We start from the raw sequence: 18,633 nt of genomic DNA on the forward strand, positions 1-18,633 counted from the left end.
ATATTATATATTCATTTATTTGTGTATCTCTCCCAGTACCAGAGGGTAAACTCTGGAAATAGAGAGTCTGCACATTCTATTCACTGCTGTAACCTCAGGTTGACAGTAGTGCTGGGCATGCAACAGGTATTCAATAAACATATACTGATCTATCGACAGATGAATGGATAAAGAAGATGTGGTACATATATACAATGGAATATTACTCAGCCGTTAAAAACAATGAAATAATGCCATTTGCAGCAACATGGATGGACCTGAAGATTATCATACTAAGTGAAGTCAGACAGAGAAAGACAAATAACGTATGCTATCAATTATACGTGGAATTTTAAAAAATAATAATACAAATGAACTTATTTACAAAACAGAAATACACTCACAGACTTAAAGAATGAACTTATGGTTACCAGGGGGAAGGGGGGGAGGGATAAATTGGGAGTTTGGGAATGACATGTACACACTGCTATATTTAAAACAGGTAACCAACAAGGACCTACTGTATAGCACAGGGAACTCTGCTCAATATTCTGTAATAACCTAAATGGGAAAAGAATTTGAAAAAGAATAGATACATGTATATATATAAATGAATCACTTTGTTGTACACCTGAAACAAACACAACGTTGTTAATCAACTGTTCTTCAATATAAAATAAAAATTTTTTTTTAAAAACATATACTGAATTAAGGAATGTGCTGTCTTGGTTTTTCCTTTTTTTTTTTTTTAATTTATCTTTGCTAGCACTAAGCTCTCAATGGAGGCACAGAGCCTTTTTTCCTTTTTTCCATTAAAGTCAATGACATGCATGCTCAAATCTCCCTCTATGACATCTATGTGATCAACTCTTCTTCTACCTCTTTAGCCCTCACTTTCTGCTGGGCTCCCTATTTTAACCTCACTTATGGTGCTTCTACATTTTAGGAGTTATATATAATATCCCTATTAAGCTATAAATTCTGAAATTGCTTATTCATTTTTTGTTTTTCAGTTTTGGCTGCACCATGTGGCTTAAGGGATCTTAGTTCCCCGACCAGGGATCGAACCCATGCCCCCTTCAGTGGAAGCATGGAGTCCTAACCACTGGACCACCAGAGAATTCCTGCTTATTTGTTTTTTAATCTCTTCAGTACCTAGTAGAGTACCTCACACACATTAGAAAATCAGTAAATGAATGAATCAATGAGTGTATGAGCTACTGTATCTTAAAAATCCTAAAGGAAATAAGTCTTTGGTAATGTAGAAAAAAAAATATTTCAGGAGACAGTGATGCTTTTTAAAGACTAAATACAAAAGAGGATGAGAAGCTGATAAGGAAGTAGATCCAAATTTGGAAAGAAAGGAATATTATTAGAGAATGTGGAGGAGGGCACCAGTTGTTTAGAATTGGGACAGAAGTACACGAGGAGAAGAGCAGGTGGAGTGTGTTAAGGGGAAAAGGTAAGATCATTTGAAAGGTCATGCTGAAAAGGCTTACTTTTGCACAACAGGCCTAAAGTTTTTAAGGGGAGCTTCCCAGATTTCATCTCAAAGGTGCAGTCTCTCCACTGACCAATTGGGTCATTACCTGCCATGCCTCACTTACCTGGCCACTGGTCTGTTGTTAGTTCTCTGTCAACCAACCAGGGTTCCTTCCCTTGCTCCAAGAAGGAGATCACATCTGGTTTAGAAATAGAATGTCCTGCTTACAAAAGAAGTAATGAGATAAGTTTATGATGAGAATGTCCCAGAATTCAAATCCAGTCCCTTCATTATTAAGAAAGAGTCAAAGAAAGATACATCAGATTTATGAAACATAACAGAGGACTTGAAACTTCCCTCATAACTCAATGCAGCTTCCTCTTTCTAACTCTACAGTATTAAAATTATTCCTCTGGAAACAAGCTGTAGAAATCCAAATGGTTACTTGAAAGGTAGGTGAGTATAACACCAGAAGAAGGAGACCTTCTCAAGGCAGAATCTGAATTATTATGGACATCCTTACCCATTGAAACCAGGTTGCTGTAATTCTCCAACATCACCTCTCTGTATAAATCTCTCTGATCATCATTCAGGTACTCCCACTCCTCCTGAGAGAAGTCTATGGACACATCACTGAACATCACTGACTCCTGGAACAACAACCATGTTAAATTGTTAAAAATTAGATTGGATTAATAAACATAAGTGTTTTTGTGACAGAAAGAGAGAAGAAAAAAATAAAGCTAGAAGAGGAAATTCCCTGGTGGCACAGTGGTTAAGAATCTGCCTGCCAATGCAGGGGACACAGGTTCGAGCCCTGATCTGGGAAGATCCCACATGCTGTGGTGCAACAAAGCCAGTGCACCACAACTACTGAGCCTGCGCCCTAGAGCCTGCGAGCCACAATTACTGAGCCCACGTGCCACAACTACTGAAGCCCACGTGCCTAGATCCTGTGCTCTGCAACAAGAGAAACCACCGCAGTGAGAAGCCCGGGCACTGCAAGGAGGAGTAGCCCCCGCTCACCGCAACTAAAGAAAGCCTGCGCGCAGCAACGAAGACCCAACACAGCCAAAAATAAATAAATGTATTTATTAAAATAAATTAATTAATTAAAATAAAGCTAGAAGAAGTGAAAACCAGCAAGCATACAGAGTGGGGCTGAATGTCTGGGATGCATCTGGAGGACTGTAAACAAATAAGCAGGACTGAATCACCGAGCTTCCACGTCATCTGTTTCCTCCAAGGAAATTGCCTGTGTATAATGGGACACTTCCATTATCCAAGTAAGTCTGGGAAGGTACAAAATCCAGCCAAGATGAGTTTCCTAATTAAATGAAATAGTATACACAAACAACTAGCAAATGCTTGTCATGTAATATGTTATGAATACATATGACTATCTTTTGCAAAATAGCTATAAGTAAAATTTCAGAATAAGGGATAAAAAGAAGACATTAAAAGCAGGTTGGACAAAAGCTATCAAGAATCAGAGAGGCGGGGCTTCCCTGGTGGCGCAGTGGTTAAGAATCCTCCTGCCAAGGCAGGGGACACGGGTTTGAGCCCTGGGCCAGGAAGATCCCACATGCTGCGGAGCAACTAAGCTTGTGAGCCACAACTACTGAGCCCATGTGCCACAACTACTGATGCCTGCGCACCTAGATCCCGTGCTCTGCAACAGAGAATCCACTGCAATGAGAAGCCCCCGCACTGCAATGAAGAGTAGCCCCTGCTCGCCGCAACTACAGAACACCTGCGCACAGCAACGAAGACCCAAAGCAGCCAAAAAAATAATTAAAAATAAATTAAAAAAAAAAAAAAAAGAACCAGAGAGGCAATGGTGTTCTTAAGAAAACCTCTAAAAACAAGAACTGGTAAGAACAATTCAATATGCTGATGAAGAAAAGAAATTCTGATCTAGAAATCTATAACCAAATTTTCATTCTGTTGTGACAATTGAAAAAAGAAATTCCTAGATATGGAACGACTCAGCACAATTTCTTAGGAAACTACCAGAGGCTGTGCTCCACCAAAATCAGAGAGTAAACTAGAAAAGAGGAAGACATGGGATTCAAGAAATAAGTGAATTAACATGGGAGAACAGTGAAGGAAAATCCGGGGGTGGGGGGGAAGGGAAATCTTTGGGAAACAGACCTAGAGAGCAACTAGATGGGAGCAGGGTGAAAAAGGGAATAGGGACGCATGTTCAAAAGGAATTGATGTGTTTGACCAGATGGAAAACGTATTGATTGGCATGTGGCAGTGATTCTGGAGATTTTGGATGTAAATACATGGACAACTAAGAAAATGGGGGGAAGAAAGCAGTTAACCCCAGGAAAAATGAAAGGTTGTAACAGAAAAAAGCCATGAATTGGCTCAGCAGTGAGTGATATTTGCAGTCCTAAGAATGTGTACACTATTGATTTAACCAAAAATTGTGATATAATAACAGAATCAGAGGAAATGAAGGGTGCAATATGTAAGTATAATGTCCTTTCCACTCTGCAGTAAGTCAGGAGATAATGAGTAAAACTGATTATCAATATTCAAGAGTTGAGGGCAGCTACCTTTTGGGAGTGGAACTGGTAGTGGAGCCAAATTGAAATAGCACTATTTACTTCTGAACATGTATAATATGACTTTAAAAAATATTTTAAATTTGCATATAATTCAAGACTGATCCATTCTAATGTCACACTACTGTATAATAAGTTATTCCTTGTTAAATTCTTTCCATAAGCATATATTTTTCACTGAATAATATTCTATAATACGGACATAAATGACAACTTCTTTGCTTTCAGACGTTGAGGCTGAAGGTGATCTTTAATGACTTTCCCAACATTGGCCCAATCTCACCTAAAACTGCCCATTGCTCAACTGTAAATTTCCTTTGTTCTGAACGACAGGAAATTGGCAGAACGTGATCCAGTTTCACACAATGGCATTACTGATGTCTATCATGGATGATCTCATAGGGTGTCAGAGCTTTGTACCAACCACCAGTCATACCTTCAAACCTGAAAGTCTCATACATAGGAGATCTTTCTGTGTGTTAAGAATGAAATCAAAACCATTCCACATACTTTCTTACTGGAAAACCTAGGTCTATGGAGATGATCAGGGCTTTTCCCTATGAGGTGCCCCTAATTACCCATCTCCATCCTATTAAATCACTGTCCAAAGCAAATTAGATTGACAAACGGAAAACACATTTCTGTTCTACCAAGATTTCTGACACAACTCTGATAGAAGATGCTGAAGGACTTACTAAATGGATTTGTAAACACTGTTTAAAAGAAGAAGGGGGCACTGTGGAGGGCACTGGGTTGTTTAGGAGGAAATAGGGGTCAGGTTCCTGAAGGGGGACCATGTTAACCAGTGAAAAAAACTTTCTTCCAAACCTGGTCTCAGTCAGACTGTTTTTACATTATGTAATTAACAATTTGTGGGAACAAATAAAGATACTTGATGAACTCCATAAGCAATTTTTTAATGGATTTTAATCTGATTAAGACCCCTTCAGAGGAACTTGTTAGCTACCCCTCAGCCCTCTAACAGTTATCTGTAATTTAAGAGTATAAAGATCTTTAACCAAACATTCCTTCCTTTTTTCCAACAATAATTATCTAACCACTTATTTTTTCTATAAATATTTCCACCAAGAGAGAAATTTTTGAATTGGCTTATTAGAGACCTGTTCTTTAGAGCAAGAGTAAGAGAACTTTGACATTGCTTATAACTAAACTGTCTGAAAGTTGTTTTTTTAAAACACCTAAAAGCTCATGATGAGGAAAGCAAATATTTACACGTATTGGGTAAAAATGACTCTATTTGAGCAAAAAGAAACAGTATCTCACCTGAGCCATGGCTTTGATATTTGCAGTCTTCCTCTGGGTTCCTCTTCTGGAAAAAGGCAGAGCTGGAGGAAACACAAAGAAGCTATATAAGACCCCACTTGCCTCATAGCTCCCAGAATGATCATTTCCCCTCTGTTCATTCTACACAAACAGTTGAGGGGTATCAGTGAGAAGAATGGGCAAATCTCTCATTATCCCCTACTCCAGAAACCTCAAGCTTTGACTAGAGCCAGATAGATCTGGACAACTTGACATGGCTTAGAAACATAGCTTGTATATATACACATATACACACAAAGATGTACTTTTTAAAAGTACAAATTATAGCACATTATACACACTGTTACTATTTTTACTTAATATATCTTGGACCAGATCCCAACTAGTACATTCAGAGGTACATAATTCTCTTAGCTACATTGGATTATGCTAAATGAATACACATTAATTCATTCAACCAATTTGCTGCCAATGATCATTTGGGTTGTTTCCAGTCTTTCACTATAACAAACAATGCTGTGATATATATTCTTGTACATATATCATTTTACCTGTATATAAATTCTGAATGATTAATTCCTAAAAGTTGATCATATGCATTTTAATTTGGATATACATTGGTCAAACCAATTTTCAATGATCTTGGATTGTACAATCAGGTCCCAAGTCCTGACCAAGAAACATCTAGTTGATAAACCAGATCCTCTAATCTTGCCTAGTTGAGAAGACTTTTGGGGTTAATGAGCCTTGACTTAAGAAAACTGAAATCCAGAAAAGCAAACAAAGTAATTTTACAGAATTTACAGTAATTTGGGGAAGATACTAAAATTAGCATAACAATATAAAGGAGTTTAAAACTACAGAAATAACATAGAAATGGACTAAACCCACATCACTGATGCTTTAGAATAGCTTTTGACTATAAGTATAGTAATAAAATTCATAATAATTGTGTATATTCTGTGTGCTTCTATACTAACAGAAGTCTAAAACTGTTTAAGGGGAGTAACTGAATTTGTCATCGAAGTTTAAATATTTAAGAAAATTTGTGGTTTTTTGTTTATTGGATATAGGAATGTAATAAACTGAGCATTATAAAAGTGTAAAGGGCAGTGAGCATCCTCTATATATACCAAGCTCCTTGATCACCAAACAATTTATCAATAATTTCATGTAAAACCACTCAGGAAGTAACACCATGGTATCATGTTATAAATTATTTAATGGCTACTTCTACCCCTAGTTACTCACTGCATTCCCCCACAGGTAAGCACATTCCAGGAAATGAAAACCAAAGTAATCCACAAATGCCTCTTCCTTAAAACCTGAAGGCATTCCTTTAAATAACTATTATTACTACTTACTAAGTTCTTAGTATTTTTAAAAACCACATAGCCTCTTACATGCCAGGTATTGTGCTAAAAGAAGAAGGGGGGACTGTGGAGGGCACTGTTGATACTAAAGAATCAACAGTAATCCAGAAAGACTTGAAAAGAGTTCCTTCTGCTATACGCCTCACTTTTAAGTCCCCCTTTCTGGTCTCTCTTCCTGGTCTTTCCCTGATTTTAAAGGGACTTCCTCAAGTGCTGTACCTTCCAAGCAGAATGGGCAGGAAACATCTCACTTCAATAACTCCATACTATGTTTGTCACATTCCCAACCCTCTTCATCTTTGCCCCAGATGGTATCCTCCCAGGCTGAATTCTTGCATCTGGAGGATCTGCTCCTCCCTTTTAAAGCCAACAATCTCTGTGGCCAAGACCATCAAATATTTGCAATGTGACCACACCTGGGGCATGGAGCACTGCCAAAAGATACCACTACACAGAAGAGAGTCTTACAATCTAATAAGTGATTTAAAATTTTTGAGAATTTTGCACTCTTCTAAATAACACACCTCTTTTAATTTAAAAAAATGTAATGTATTAAATATTCCCAGTATTACCCTGAAAATTTCCTGTATGCTAGGAACTGTAGTTGTCTGTTAGTAATAGAGACCTGAAAAGCAGTTTAATTTTTCTTATATAATGAGAAGGCTAGAAGTAGGTAGTAGCTGGCTTTGGTCCCCATGGTTGTTTTAGACACAATATCTATCATACAATTAAAGATTACTAGACATGCAAGGAGATAAAAACAGAAAACAGCAGCAGAACCAAAGACAATTTAGATACTGGAGCTGGCAAACAAATAATTTTAAATGGCTATAATTAAAATGTTAAAGGCAACCAAGGAAAAGATAGGCAAATGGATGATAAGATGAAGAAACTAAACAGAATTGAAATCCATAAAATTTCGGCAAATTAAGAAACAAAGAAAAAAAAAAAAAGAAACAAAGAAGTCATTGCATGGTTTTGAGATCAGACAAGCAGAAGACAGGATCACTGAACTCAAAGACAATCCAACAAAAAATATCCACATGAAGTGCAGGAGAAAAAAAATAACAGGAGTATAAAGGACACACGAGACACAGTTAAAAGATCTACCACAAACGTTAAGTGGAGTCTCAGAAGGAGAAGAGATTGGAGAGGAATTAATATTTGAATAGATGTATACACTGATGTGTATAAAATTGATGACTAATAAGAACCTGCTGTATAAAAAAAATAAATAAAATTAAAATAAAAAATTAAACAACAACCAAAGAGCCTATGGGGAAGACTGATCTGAAAAAAATTTTTTCAATTTAAAAAACATTTTTAAAAAATTTGAATAGATTAATTGATTAAAAGTCTCAACAAGAGTTTCAAGAAGCTCAGCAAACCTGAAGAATAATAGATAAGGTAAACAAAACAAACACACAAAACAAAAGCAAAACCACAACCAAGTATATCAGAGTCAAACTGCTGAAAACCAAAGAGAAAGGAAAAATTATTGATAGTACCCAGAGGAATGAAAGATCTATTACCAACAGCACTGATAAAAAAGAAAGGGATAACATAAACAAAATCAGGAATGAAAAAGGGAACATTATTAAAGATAGCATTGACATTAAAAAGATAATAAGAGAATACTAATAACTTTATGTTCTTAAGTTTGAAAGCTTAGATGAAATGGACAAATTCCTGGAAAAAATACCAAAACTGACAAAACAAACAGAAACAACAGAATAGCTGAAAAGTTAAATTGATTCCATAATTTAAAATTTACCTATCAAGAAAATTTCAGGCCCAGATAGCTTCATCAGTGAATTCTTCCAAAGTTAAGGATTAACTGTAGTCTTACAATGTATAGAAAAGAGAACATAAGGAATTCTTCCCAACTCATCCGAGGCTAATGTAAGCCTGACACCAAAACTTAATGAAGACATTAGAAGAAAAGAAAATTATAGGCCAATATTTCTCATGAACACACATGCAGAAATTCTACAAAAAGTATTAGCAAATCTAACCCACTGGGGGGAAAATGTAATAAATTATGGCTAAGTAGGGTTTATTTCAGGAATAAAAGGTTGGTTCAACTTTTGAAAATCAACATAATTTACCAGATTAATAATAAACAATACCACATTTGATCCTTTCATAGACACAGAAAACGCATTTAACTAAATTCAGTCCTCATTAATGTAAAAAAGTCTTAGCAAATGAGAAAGAGAACTCCCTCAACCTGATAAATAGCATCTACAATAGGTGTTTTTGTAGATGCTAAATACAAGGACAAATACAAAAAGCAATTGTACTTTTAGCAGCAATTGGAAATTTTTCAAAATTTAAATACTGTTTACAATTTCAACAATAAATGTGCAAATACCCAGGTATAAATCTACAAAAGATGTGCACTGAAAACCATAGCTAACTGATGAGAGGAATTAAAGACCTTAACAAATGTACATATAAGCCATATTTAATAGTTGGAAGATGCAATATTGATGTCAATTCTTCCCATATTAACAAATAGATACACAAACAAAATCCCAGCAACGATTTTTCTTTTTTGGTGAGAATTAACAAGTTGATTCTAACATCTACAGGAAATTGATTTCTTGAAAAAGAAAAAAAGTCAGAGGATTAATACTACAGATCTCAAGACAGTGGTACTGCCAAAAGACAAAAAGTAAAAAAGAATACAGTTCAGAAAGAGAGCCACATTTATAATACCACCTGATTTATGATAAAAGCTCCTTTCAATTCAGATGGGTAAGGATGGTATGTTCAATAAAATAGTGGTGCAACAACTGGGTACTTGAATGGAAAAAAAATAACCTTTATCCTTACCTCTCACCATACACAAAAATTAATTCAATATGGATCACAGTCTTAAATGTGAATGATAAATTTATAAAGCTTCTAAAAGAAAACATAGGAGTGTATCTTCAAGACCTTGGGAATAATCGAAGATTACTTTTCAAGATATAAAAAAACCACTAACCCTAAAAGACAAAGTGCTAAAAAACTGCTAGAAAAATGGGGAAAGATATAAATAGGCAATCACAAAAAAAGATTTTAAAATGTTCAAGCACATTCATAATTAAATAAATTAGAAAACAACACCGAGATACTATGTTTCATGTATTAGATTGGTAAAAACAAAAGGCATGCATGAGGACACATTCTGCTCCTAGGCTGTGGGGAGAAAGAGGCACTCTTACACACTGCAAGTGGGAATGAAAACTGGTACAACAGCTCTAAAGGAGAATTTAGCAATACCTAACAAAACTGCGTACACACCTACCTTTTGACCCAGCAATCCCACTTCTAGGACTCTACTCTGAAGATACACCTCCAGCAATACAAAAATACATACATACAAAGTATTCATTGCAGCGCTATTTCTAGTAGTAAAATATTGACCTAAATTCCCATAATAGGAGAGTGGTTGAATAAACTATGATTAAATCCATATACTGGAATATTATGTAGCTGTAAAAAAGAATTATTAGTATCTCTTTGAATTGCAGTAGAATAATGTCCAGGATATGTCATTAAGTGAAAGAAGCAATGTTCAAAAGAGTACCTAGAATATGTTATCTTTAATGCAAAAAAAAAGAGGTCATTCAAAAGAGTACCTGTATCTGCTCATTTGTGCAAAGGAAATACCAGAAGGATAAAAACAGAAACTAACGAGACTGATTATGTACAAGAAGTGGGCAGGAACCATGTTAATGTTTTCATACTCAAAATATTATGACATGTTACAATCAACCAGGATGTGAAGGAACCCAAAGTGTAACACACAAAGCTAAATGTAGGAAAAATGAGTAACAAAACTATACTGAAGAGGGTAGTGAAGAAAACTAAATTGAGTAACTTTGGAAACAGTTTTGACTATATAAGTTTAAGTTAAAGAACAAAAAAGTTGCACACAAACACTTTACTGTACTTAGTACATTTATTTTTTACATAAGTATGGGTTAGCAATTCTGCAACTACTTTATATACATTCTAGGATATGTGTAAAAAAATTATTGATACTAAGAAGCAGGTTTCTCACTGTTGGAGAAAAGAGTCACAAATAAGGAAATGGCCAAACCTCAAAGAAGACAATCCTCCATGAGTCTTGCATGTTTCTGCACATGTTGCCAGATCAGAGACTAAGTGCTATTATTCTGGATAATTTCTGCAAGATGTTTACATAATGAACAGCCTTGGAGGACAGAGATAGTCTCTCTCTAGAGCAAAAGCCAGGCATGCTTATTACCCATTATAAAAGATTCAGGTTCCCTAAATTCAAGGGAGCACATAAATACCTGTGTATTGTGCATCACCCTATGGGTGCAAGTGAACCAGTGCAAGGAAAATACTGATACTTTGGCTACTTCTACCACCATGAGCAGCAAACTTTCATCTCTGACTCGAAATCTCATGTCTTCTACCAGCATCCATGAAGCTGCCCAAGCTAACTTTTAACTTATAAGTAGGGTAAAATCTCAGATACTTCACAGTTCTTGACAGAATCCCATGGTATTGAACTGGAATTGAAAGTATGAGTATGAACTGGTGGTTTTTAAATATATACAAATAAAGATAGATAGATAGATAGATAGATAGAGATGTCTGTATATACATTTGCTTATTTTCTAGCTCTGTCCGTTGCCAGGAACTAGAGGAATTACACCCAGGTAGAAATGAGCACACCAAGTGCCCAGAGCTTGGTTTATAAATCCACTCTCCAATAAAAGAAACCACGGCTCCTTGGAGAAATTGCTGATTCCAGGGCTAGTGGAGGGAAAAATACAAGCCTGGAACATATTGGTGCCAGAAAGTAAGACAGTGCTCAAAAAAATAATGGCATGTTGAAAAGACACAGAAGTCAAACTGAAGGAGTTCCTAGTGGCCAAATATGGGACAATTTGAGCAACAAAATATGTAACAATAATAGATTATGAACGCATAGAATAATATATATATATATGAGTTCATAAATAAATAATTGAACAAACATATGAGGAATAAGGGACAACTCTTCTTTACACTAGAATTTAAATTAATAAATGTAGAAGGAATTATGGAAAGGGAAAATCACCACTAGGCAAACATCACAGTAATAATTGTTACAGATAAGAATTATCAGTGGGGCTTCCCTGGTGGCGCAGTGGTTGAGAGTCCGCCTGCCGATGCGGGGTACGCGGGTTCGTGCCCCGGTCCGGGAGGATCCCACATGCCGTGGAGCGAATGGGCCCGTGAGCCATGGCCGCTGAGCCTGCGTGTCCGGAGCCTGTGCTCCGCAACGGGAGAGGCCACAGCGGTGAGAGGCCCGCGTACCACAAGAAAAAAAAAAAGAATTATCAATGGATATTAAAATTGATGAGTGAAAGTATAATGAGAAACAGTATTTTTGCATAGTCCCAAAGCACCTTCCCACAAGATACTTATTAAATAAAAAGAGGAATACAGTAATTTTACAAAGGAGGAACCAGGCAGACACCACCTTTAACCAAGTGATCAAAGTTAACATTACCAGTAATGAGATATACTGATATAACTCCTGATATGACACATTGAGAAGAACACAACATCATTTCTGTGATCTTTTTGCCAAAAATGCATAGTCTAAATTTAGTCACGAGGAAACAGCAGACAAATCCAAATGAAAGACATTCTACAAAATAACTGGCCAGTGCTCCTCAAAAGTGTCAAGGTCATAAAAGATAAAAAGGACTAAAGAACTATGTCAGATGGGAGGAGACTAACAAAACAAGACAACTAAATCAATCTGGGAACTTAGATTGGATTCTGGAACAGAACAAGGCACTGATAAGACAATTAGCAAAATTTAAATAAGGTTTGTAAATTAGCAAACGTCTTGTATCAGGGTAAATTTCCTGGTTTTCATAATTGTACTGTGAACACCTGAATGAAGAGTATATTGGAATTCTTTGCACTATGTTTACAATATGAAAATAAAAAGTTTTTTTAATGAAAAAAATTAAAAGGACAAGAGAACACTTTTAAAAATTGGATATTCAAATAGCCAGTAAAGATATGAAAAGGTGCTGAACATCATTACACACCAGGGAAATGCAAATTAAAACTGTGATTAAATTCCACTACACATCCACCAGAATAGTTGAAAGACTGATAATTTCAAATAATGGAAACGATGGGGAACACCTGAAACTCTCATACATTACTGGATGGAATGTAAATTGGTACAACATGAGATATTGGTAGTATCCATTAAACATGCCTGCCCAATGATCTAGCAATTCCACTCCTAAATATTTACTCAAGAGAAGAGCATTTACGTGTTCACCAAAACCACAGTAGAACCACAGCAGCAACACAATTCGTAATAGCCCCAAATAGAAAATATCAAATGTCCCTGAACAGTGTAATCAATTAATAAATTGCAGTATACCCCGAAATGTAATGAGAACTAAGTACAATTACACTCAACAACATAGATGAATCTCATAGACATAATGTGGAACAAAAGAAGCCAGGCATAAAAGAACACATGCCATATAATTCCATTTATATATGAAATTCAGGAATGGGTAAAATTAATTAATGGTTATAGAATTCTGAATACTGATTCTGGGAGAGGAATAACTGGGAAGGGGCATGAGGGAAACTTCTGGGGTGCTGGCAAAGTTCTTTATGTTGATCTAGGAAACTGTTTTATTGCTGTATACTGAAGATTTGTGTACTTTACTGTATATGTGCTATATGTCACAAAAACGTTTTAAAAAACTATCAGAACCATGTTTTGGTAGGGACATGGAGCAATGAGATTTTTCAAACACTGCTGTGCAAATATAAATCTGGCACCCTCTTTTGTAAATATTTTGGCACTATTTGGTTAAGTGGAAGATATATGACCTAGCAACTCGATTGGTAGGTAAACTCATGCATTGTACCCTATGTAAAGAATGCTCCTGGCAGCATAGCCTATGAAGTCAAAAACTAGAAATAACTCAAATGTCCATCATTACTAGAAGGGATGAATAATAGTAGTATACTTTAAAGGATAGAATACAATATAGCAAGGAAAACAAATGAACCACTATTAGATCTAATATGCATAATTCTCAAAAACATAGTTGCACAAATAAGCAAAGTTAGAGATAAAAGACAGTATGGCAGCATTCATATAAAGTTTAAAAACGGGGGGAAACTACAGTATAATGCTTAAAGAGGTAAACATAAGCGAAAAAACTTCATACATTTAGCCAGTCACACAAACATAATCACACACAAACTTAAATCACCATGGTGACATACAGCTAGAGATAACCCACAACCCAACAAGAGGGTCGCATACTCAGGGCCTCAAATGGTCACATAAGCACAATCACACATTTACCAAGAGGACAGTCATTCACAACCGGCACTGTCACAGGCACTGCACACCTGCACATGGTCGCACAGTCACAGTCACACTAACCACAGATTAAAACCACACAGTATCCAGAGGTATCCCCACGTGTACTCTGCAGCCCACAGTCGCACAGTCACACCCCTCTACGGGGACAAACGCTATCACATCCACCGAGTCACAAGCTCCTCACACCCCGACATACAATGCCGCACGTGATTACACGCACATCACTGGGTCGCATCCCATCACACCAGCACAGTCACAGGCTCTCAGATTTGCTGCACACGATTATCACTGGAATCACACACACGCTCACTACAGGAACAGCTAGACACAATCACGCGTTCATTCATCACATACCACTACACAGACACAATCACACAATTTCAAACTCACCCCCTCAGCGGTACAAAGCCGAGGCTCCGGTCCCGCCCTCTCCTCTGGTTCCGCCCTTCAGGTCTTCCAAGCTTCCAAAGCAGCACAACCTTCCACAGGACTGGAACAGTCACCCGTGCAGACCTGAGGGTCCCGCCAGCGCGTGACTTTGAGGCTGAATTCAAGCGAGAATAACGTTCTTGCCGAGAAGTCCTCTGGGAAGTGTAGTCAGAGACGTCGCAGCGGTGAGCAAGATGACCGCCGGCCGCTCGGATTCCTCTCAGAGCTCAGCTGCGACCCAGCCGAAAGGATTGCATTCCGTCATCAAACCGCGCATCGGAGGCCTCACGGAGCCTGGCTCAGCCTCGGGCCGTGACTCCCAAAGAAGCTCACTCTGAAGCGTTTGAAAGTGGACTTTCCGGGCCCGCCCTACTATCCCCTGGAGTTGAACAGGCTCTGGAAGAAAAGAACTAGTCCGCAAAGGGAGATAATTTGCACAGGCGAGCCTTCTGGGAAATGTAGTCAGGGAGCAGGAAAAGCGGTGGATGGGTCGTTTGAAATTCGTCTTGATTCTTCATAGCCTGCGCTTGGTCACACCCCGGAGACTTCTGGGAGTGTCACTGCGCCCAAGGAGTGCGTAGGCATCCTGGGTCGCCGTTTTGGCTTTTCGGGCATGAGTTTGGTTTGTGGGTTCCTCGGTGCAGAGGGCTTTTGGGACCTGAGCTTCTGAGACCCAAATCTAGTCAGGGAGGACAAAGGGGAGGAAACCAGGAACCTGCAAAGATATTGGGGAGGTTGAAGGGGGAGGAATCGCTAAACGTGAAACAGGGAGGGGTAAACAAAACGGGATGCGTTTCCGATGCTGCGAAGGGGGTTGATGCTGTTCTGTGCTACTTACTGATTTCTCGGTGGTAGTCGGGGCGTGAGGAGAATGAGGGGGCGGTGAGGCAGGTTGTGCAGGAGGCAAAGTAACGAAAGCCCGGATGTGTGTGACTTAGGGTGTTGGGGGTAGTAGAGAGGGGCAGGAACAGAATTGTATGTGTGTGTCTGTGTCATTGATAATTTAAATGAGTATCACCGTATGTATGACTGGGATTGTATATTGGAAAATAATCCCTGAGCCTCATTGGAAAACAATAACAAGAAGGATAGATCTGGAAGCATTTTCTCTCTCTTTTTTTTTTTAGATTTGATGGGAGAAAGGTTACGTAACTGAGCTAATAAATTATTGAAAGCTTGACTTTTATGTAAAACCAGAAGCGTCAATCATGGAATAGAAATAAAAACAGCGCTTTCGTTAAAAAGAAAGTCGGGAGTGTTAGTCCCATTTTCTGATGAAAACACCATGGTCTAGAGAGATCAAGGAATTTAAGTTTAAAGTTCTTCAAGGAGCCTAGTCAGATCAATGGATTTACTAAATTTTTTTTCCGGGTTACCCCCCACCCCCAGGCCAGGTGGATTTTGGTAGGTGTAGAAATAAATTGCTTCTAATTGCAAAGATACTTTCTCCAAGAATTTTACTACAGTTACTTTTAATGTAGTTTTAAATAAAAGGGGAAAATAAGGTTGTTGGGTATAAAATTCGTGTAAATAAACTTCATATGTACAAACAAAACCTTGGAATAGGAAAATGCTTAAGAATTATCTTAGCAATAAATAAATAAAACCTACATAAAAAACTTAAACACTATGAAGGACACAAAGAATTAACAAATGAAAAGTTATACCATATTCTTGAATAGAAATCTTTAACATCATCAACATGTCATTTAAAATTAATTTATGAATTTAATATGATCCCATTGAAAATAATATATTTTTCTAAATAGGGCTTATTCTAAAGTTCAAGTGGAATGACAAAGGTAGGAATAGACAGTATATCTGGGGGAAAAAAAGGCAGTGGGAGGTAGTTGGGGCTAGTCTTACCAGATCACAAAAGATACCCTAAAACTTCAAGATTTGAAATAATGCGGGCTAGTTATCTGACTGGACAGACCAGTGGAACAGAACAGAGTATCAAAAATGGAACCAAATAAAGAATTGTAGTGTCTGGTGAATGGGGCATCTCAAATCAGTTGGAAAAAATGAACTTTTCAATAATGGTAATAGGAACAATTTGGTAGCCTTTCTGGAAAAAAGAAAATAGATTATGCCATGTACTGAATCCAGAGTTAACTCCAAATGGGTCAAAACTTAAAACTTAAACAAAAAAATAAATAAATTACAAAGACTGAAAACTTAAATTAATTTATAACCATGGAATGAGGAAGGCCTTCCCAACTTCAAAATCCCAAAATCAAGATGTAAAAGATTGATCATTGCTACTACATGAAAAAAAAAAAGTTAAAGTGACAAGATGGAAAAAATTTGCATTTTTTGTTACAAATAGCTAATCTCCCTAGTATATAAGGAGCACTCAAAAAAATTGATTAAACAAAAAAGACTAACAACCCAATAAAAACAGAACGAGATTAACAAAAAATACTCAGAACAGAGTCTACATATTGTTCTCAAGTATGCAAAAATACACTCAACCTCATTCATAAGAAGATAAATGCCATTAAAACTATGTAGAGATACTGTTTCTTATAGACTTGAATGGCAAATATTCCCCAAATTTAAAAACTTACCTTGTTAGAGGGACTGCCGATTGGTACAAACTATTTGGAAGGCAATTTGGCAGCATCTTTCAAAATTCCAATCGCATTTATCCTTTGACTGAGCAATCCCACCTCTGGGATTTTATCCTACAGATCTAGTTATGATGATGCATATCCAAGATTTTTGTGTTCATCACATTTCTTTTCAGAAAGGTATCACAACCCCATTCTTGACAATTTCCTTGACTTCCTTCAAACTTCTCTTTCATTTTTCTAATTCTAATCCTCTGATGACTAAAACAAAAATAACAGCAACAAAAACATTAGTGAATTGTTTTCCACTTGGCCTTCTTAAAGTCAGGATTCTGTTATTGACCATCTTCTCTTAATCTGTAATTTTTTTCTTTTTGAGCAACTATATCCCACTACGATGGCTTCATCAACATTTACTGGCTCATGACCAACAGATTTGTTTCCATGCTAGGCCTATCTTTTTTGTGTATGTGATAAATTATGCATAAGATAAAATTTACCATTTTAATCATTTTTAAATGTATAGTTTAGTGGCATTAGTACATTCACATTGTTGTCCAACCACCACCACTATCCATCTCCAGAACTTTTTCATCATCCTAACCTGAAACTCTGTACACACGAAACAATAATTAGTGATCACCCCTCCCTTCTGGTAACCACTATACTACTTTCTGTCTCTATGAATCTGACTATTCTAGGTACCTCATGTAAGTAGAACCATACAATATTTGTTCTTTTGTGCCTGGCTTATTTAACTTAGTATAAATGCTTTCGTGGTTCACCCATGTTGTAGCCTGTATCAGAATTTCATTCCTTTTGAAGGCTGAATAATATTTCGTTGTATGTTTATACCATATTTTGTTTATCCGTTTATCTCTTGAAGGACATGTGGGTTGTTTCCATCTTCTGGTTGTTGTGAGTAATACTGCTGTGAACATGGTATACAAACATCTCTTTGAAACCCTGCTTTCAATTAATTGGTGGGTATACCTAGAAGTGGAATTACTGGATCATATGGTAATTAAATGTTTAAGTTTTTTGATGAACCACCGTACTGTGTTCCACAGTATGCTGCTTCTGTTTCTGCTGCTTCTTCTCCTTCTCCTTCTTCATATTGTTATCATTGTTGTTATTATTATCATTATTATTATTATTGGAGTATAATTGCTTGACAATGTTGTGTTAGTTTCTGTTGTACAATGAAGTGAATCAGCTATATATATGCATATATCCCCTCCCTCTTGGACCTCTCTCCCACCCCCCCATCCCACCCATCTAGGTCATCACAGAGCACCAAATTGAGCTTCCTGTGCTTTATAGCAGGTTCCCACTAGCTATCTATTTACACATGGTAGTGTATATATGTCAATCCTAATCTCCCAATTCGTCCCACCCTCCCTTTCCCCCCTGTGTCCACATGTCCATTCTCTACTTGTGCATCTCTATTCCTGCCCTGAAAGTAGGTTCATCTGTACCATGTTTCTAGATTCCACATATATGTGTTAATATACAATATTTGTTTTTCTCTTTCTGACTTACTTCA

The 18,633-nt window shown here is 37.1% G+C and overlaps 1 protein-coding gene across 4 annotated transcripts in view; it reads right to left on the reverse strand.

Moving 5' to 3' along the window:
- Positions 1–15,728, reverse strand: part of ZNF566 (zinc finger protein 566) — a 30,781-nt gene extending 15,053 nt beyond the window's left edge. Inside the window, exons 1-4 of one of the 4 annotated variants that reach the window (XM_032614601.1) lie at positions 14,476–15,728; positions 5,323–5,384; positions 1,986–2,112; positions 1,587–1,685 (exon numbers count right to left, since the gene is read on the reverse strand). In XM_032614601.1, the coding sequence (XP_032470492.1) occupies positions 1,587–1,685; positions 1,986–2,112; positions 5,323–5,331 (235 nt within the window). In that variant the 5' untranslated portion in view covers positions 5,332–5,384; positions 14,476–15,728. Of the gene's footprint in view, positions 1–1,586; positions 1,686–1,985; positions 2,113–5,322; positions 5,385–8,469; positions 8,538–14,475 lie in introns of those variants that run through there. The other 3 variants (XM_032614600.1, XM_032614599.1, XM_032614602.1) reach the window with 3 other exon arrangements.
- Positions 15,729–18,633: the final 2,905 nt, after the last annotated feature.

The sequence above is a fragment of the Phocoena sinus genome, chromosome 19, assembly GCF_008692025.1.
Source record: "Phocoena sinus isolate mPhoSin1 chromosome 19, mPhoSin1.pri, whole genome shotgun sequence".
NCBI lineage: Eukaryota > Metazoa > Chordata > Mammalia > Artiodactyla > Phocoenidae > Phocoena > Phocoena sinus.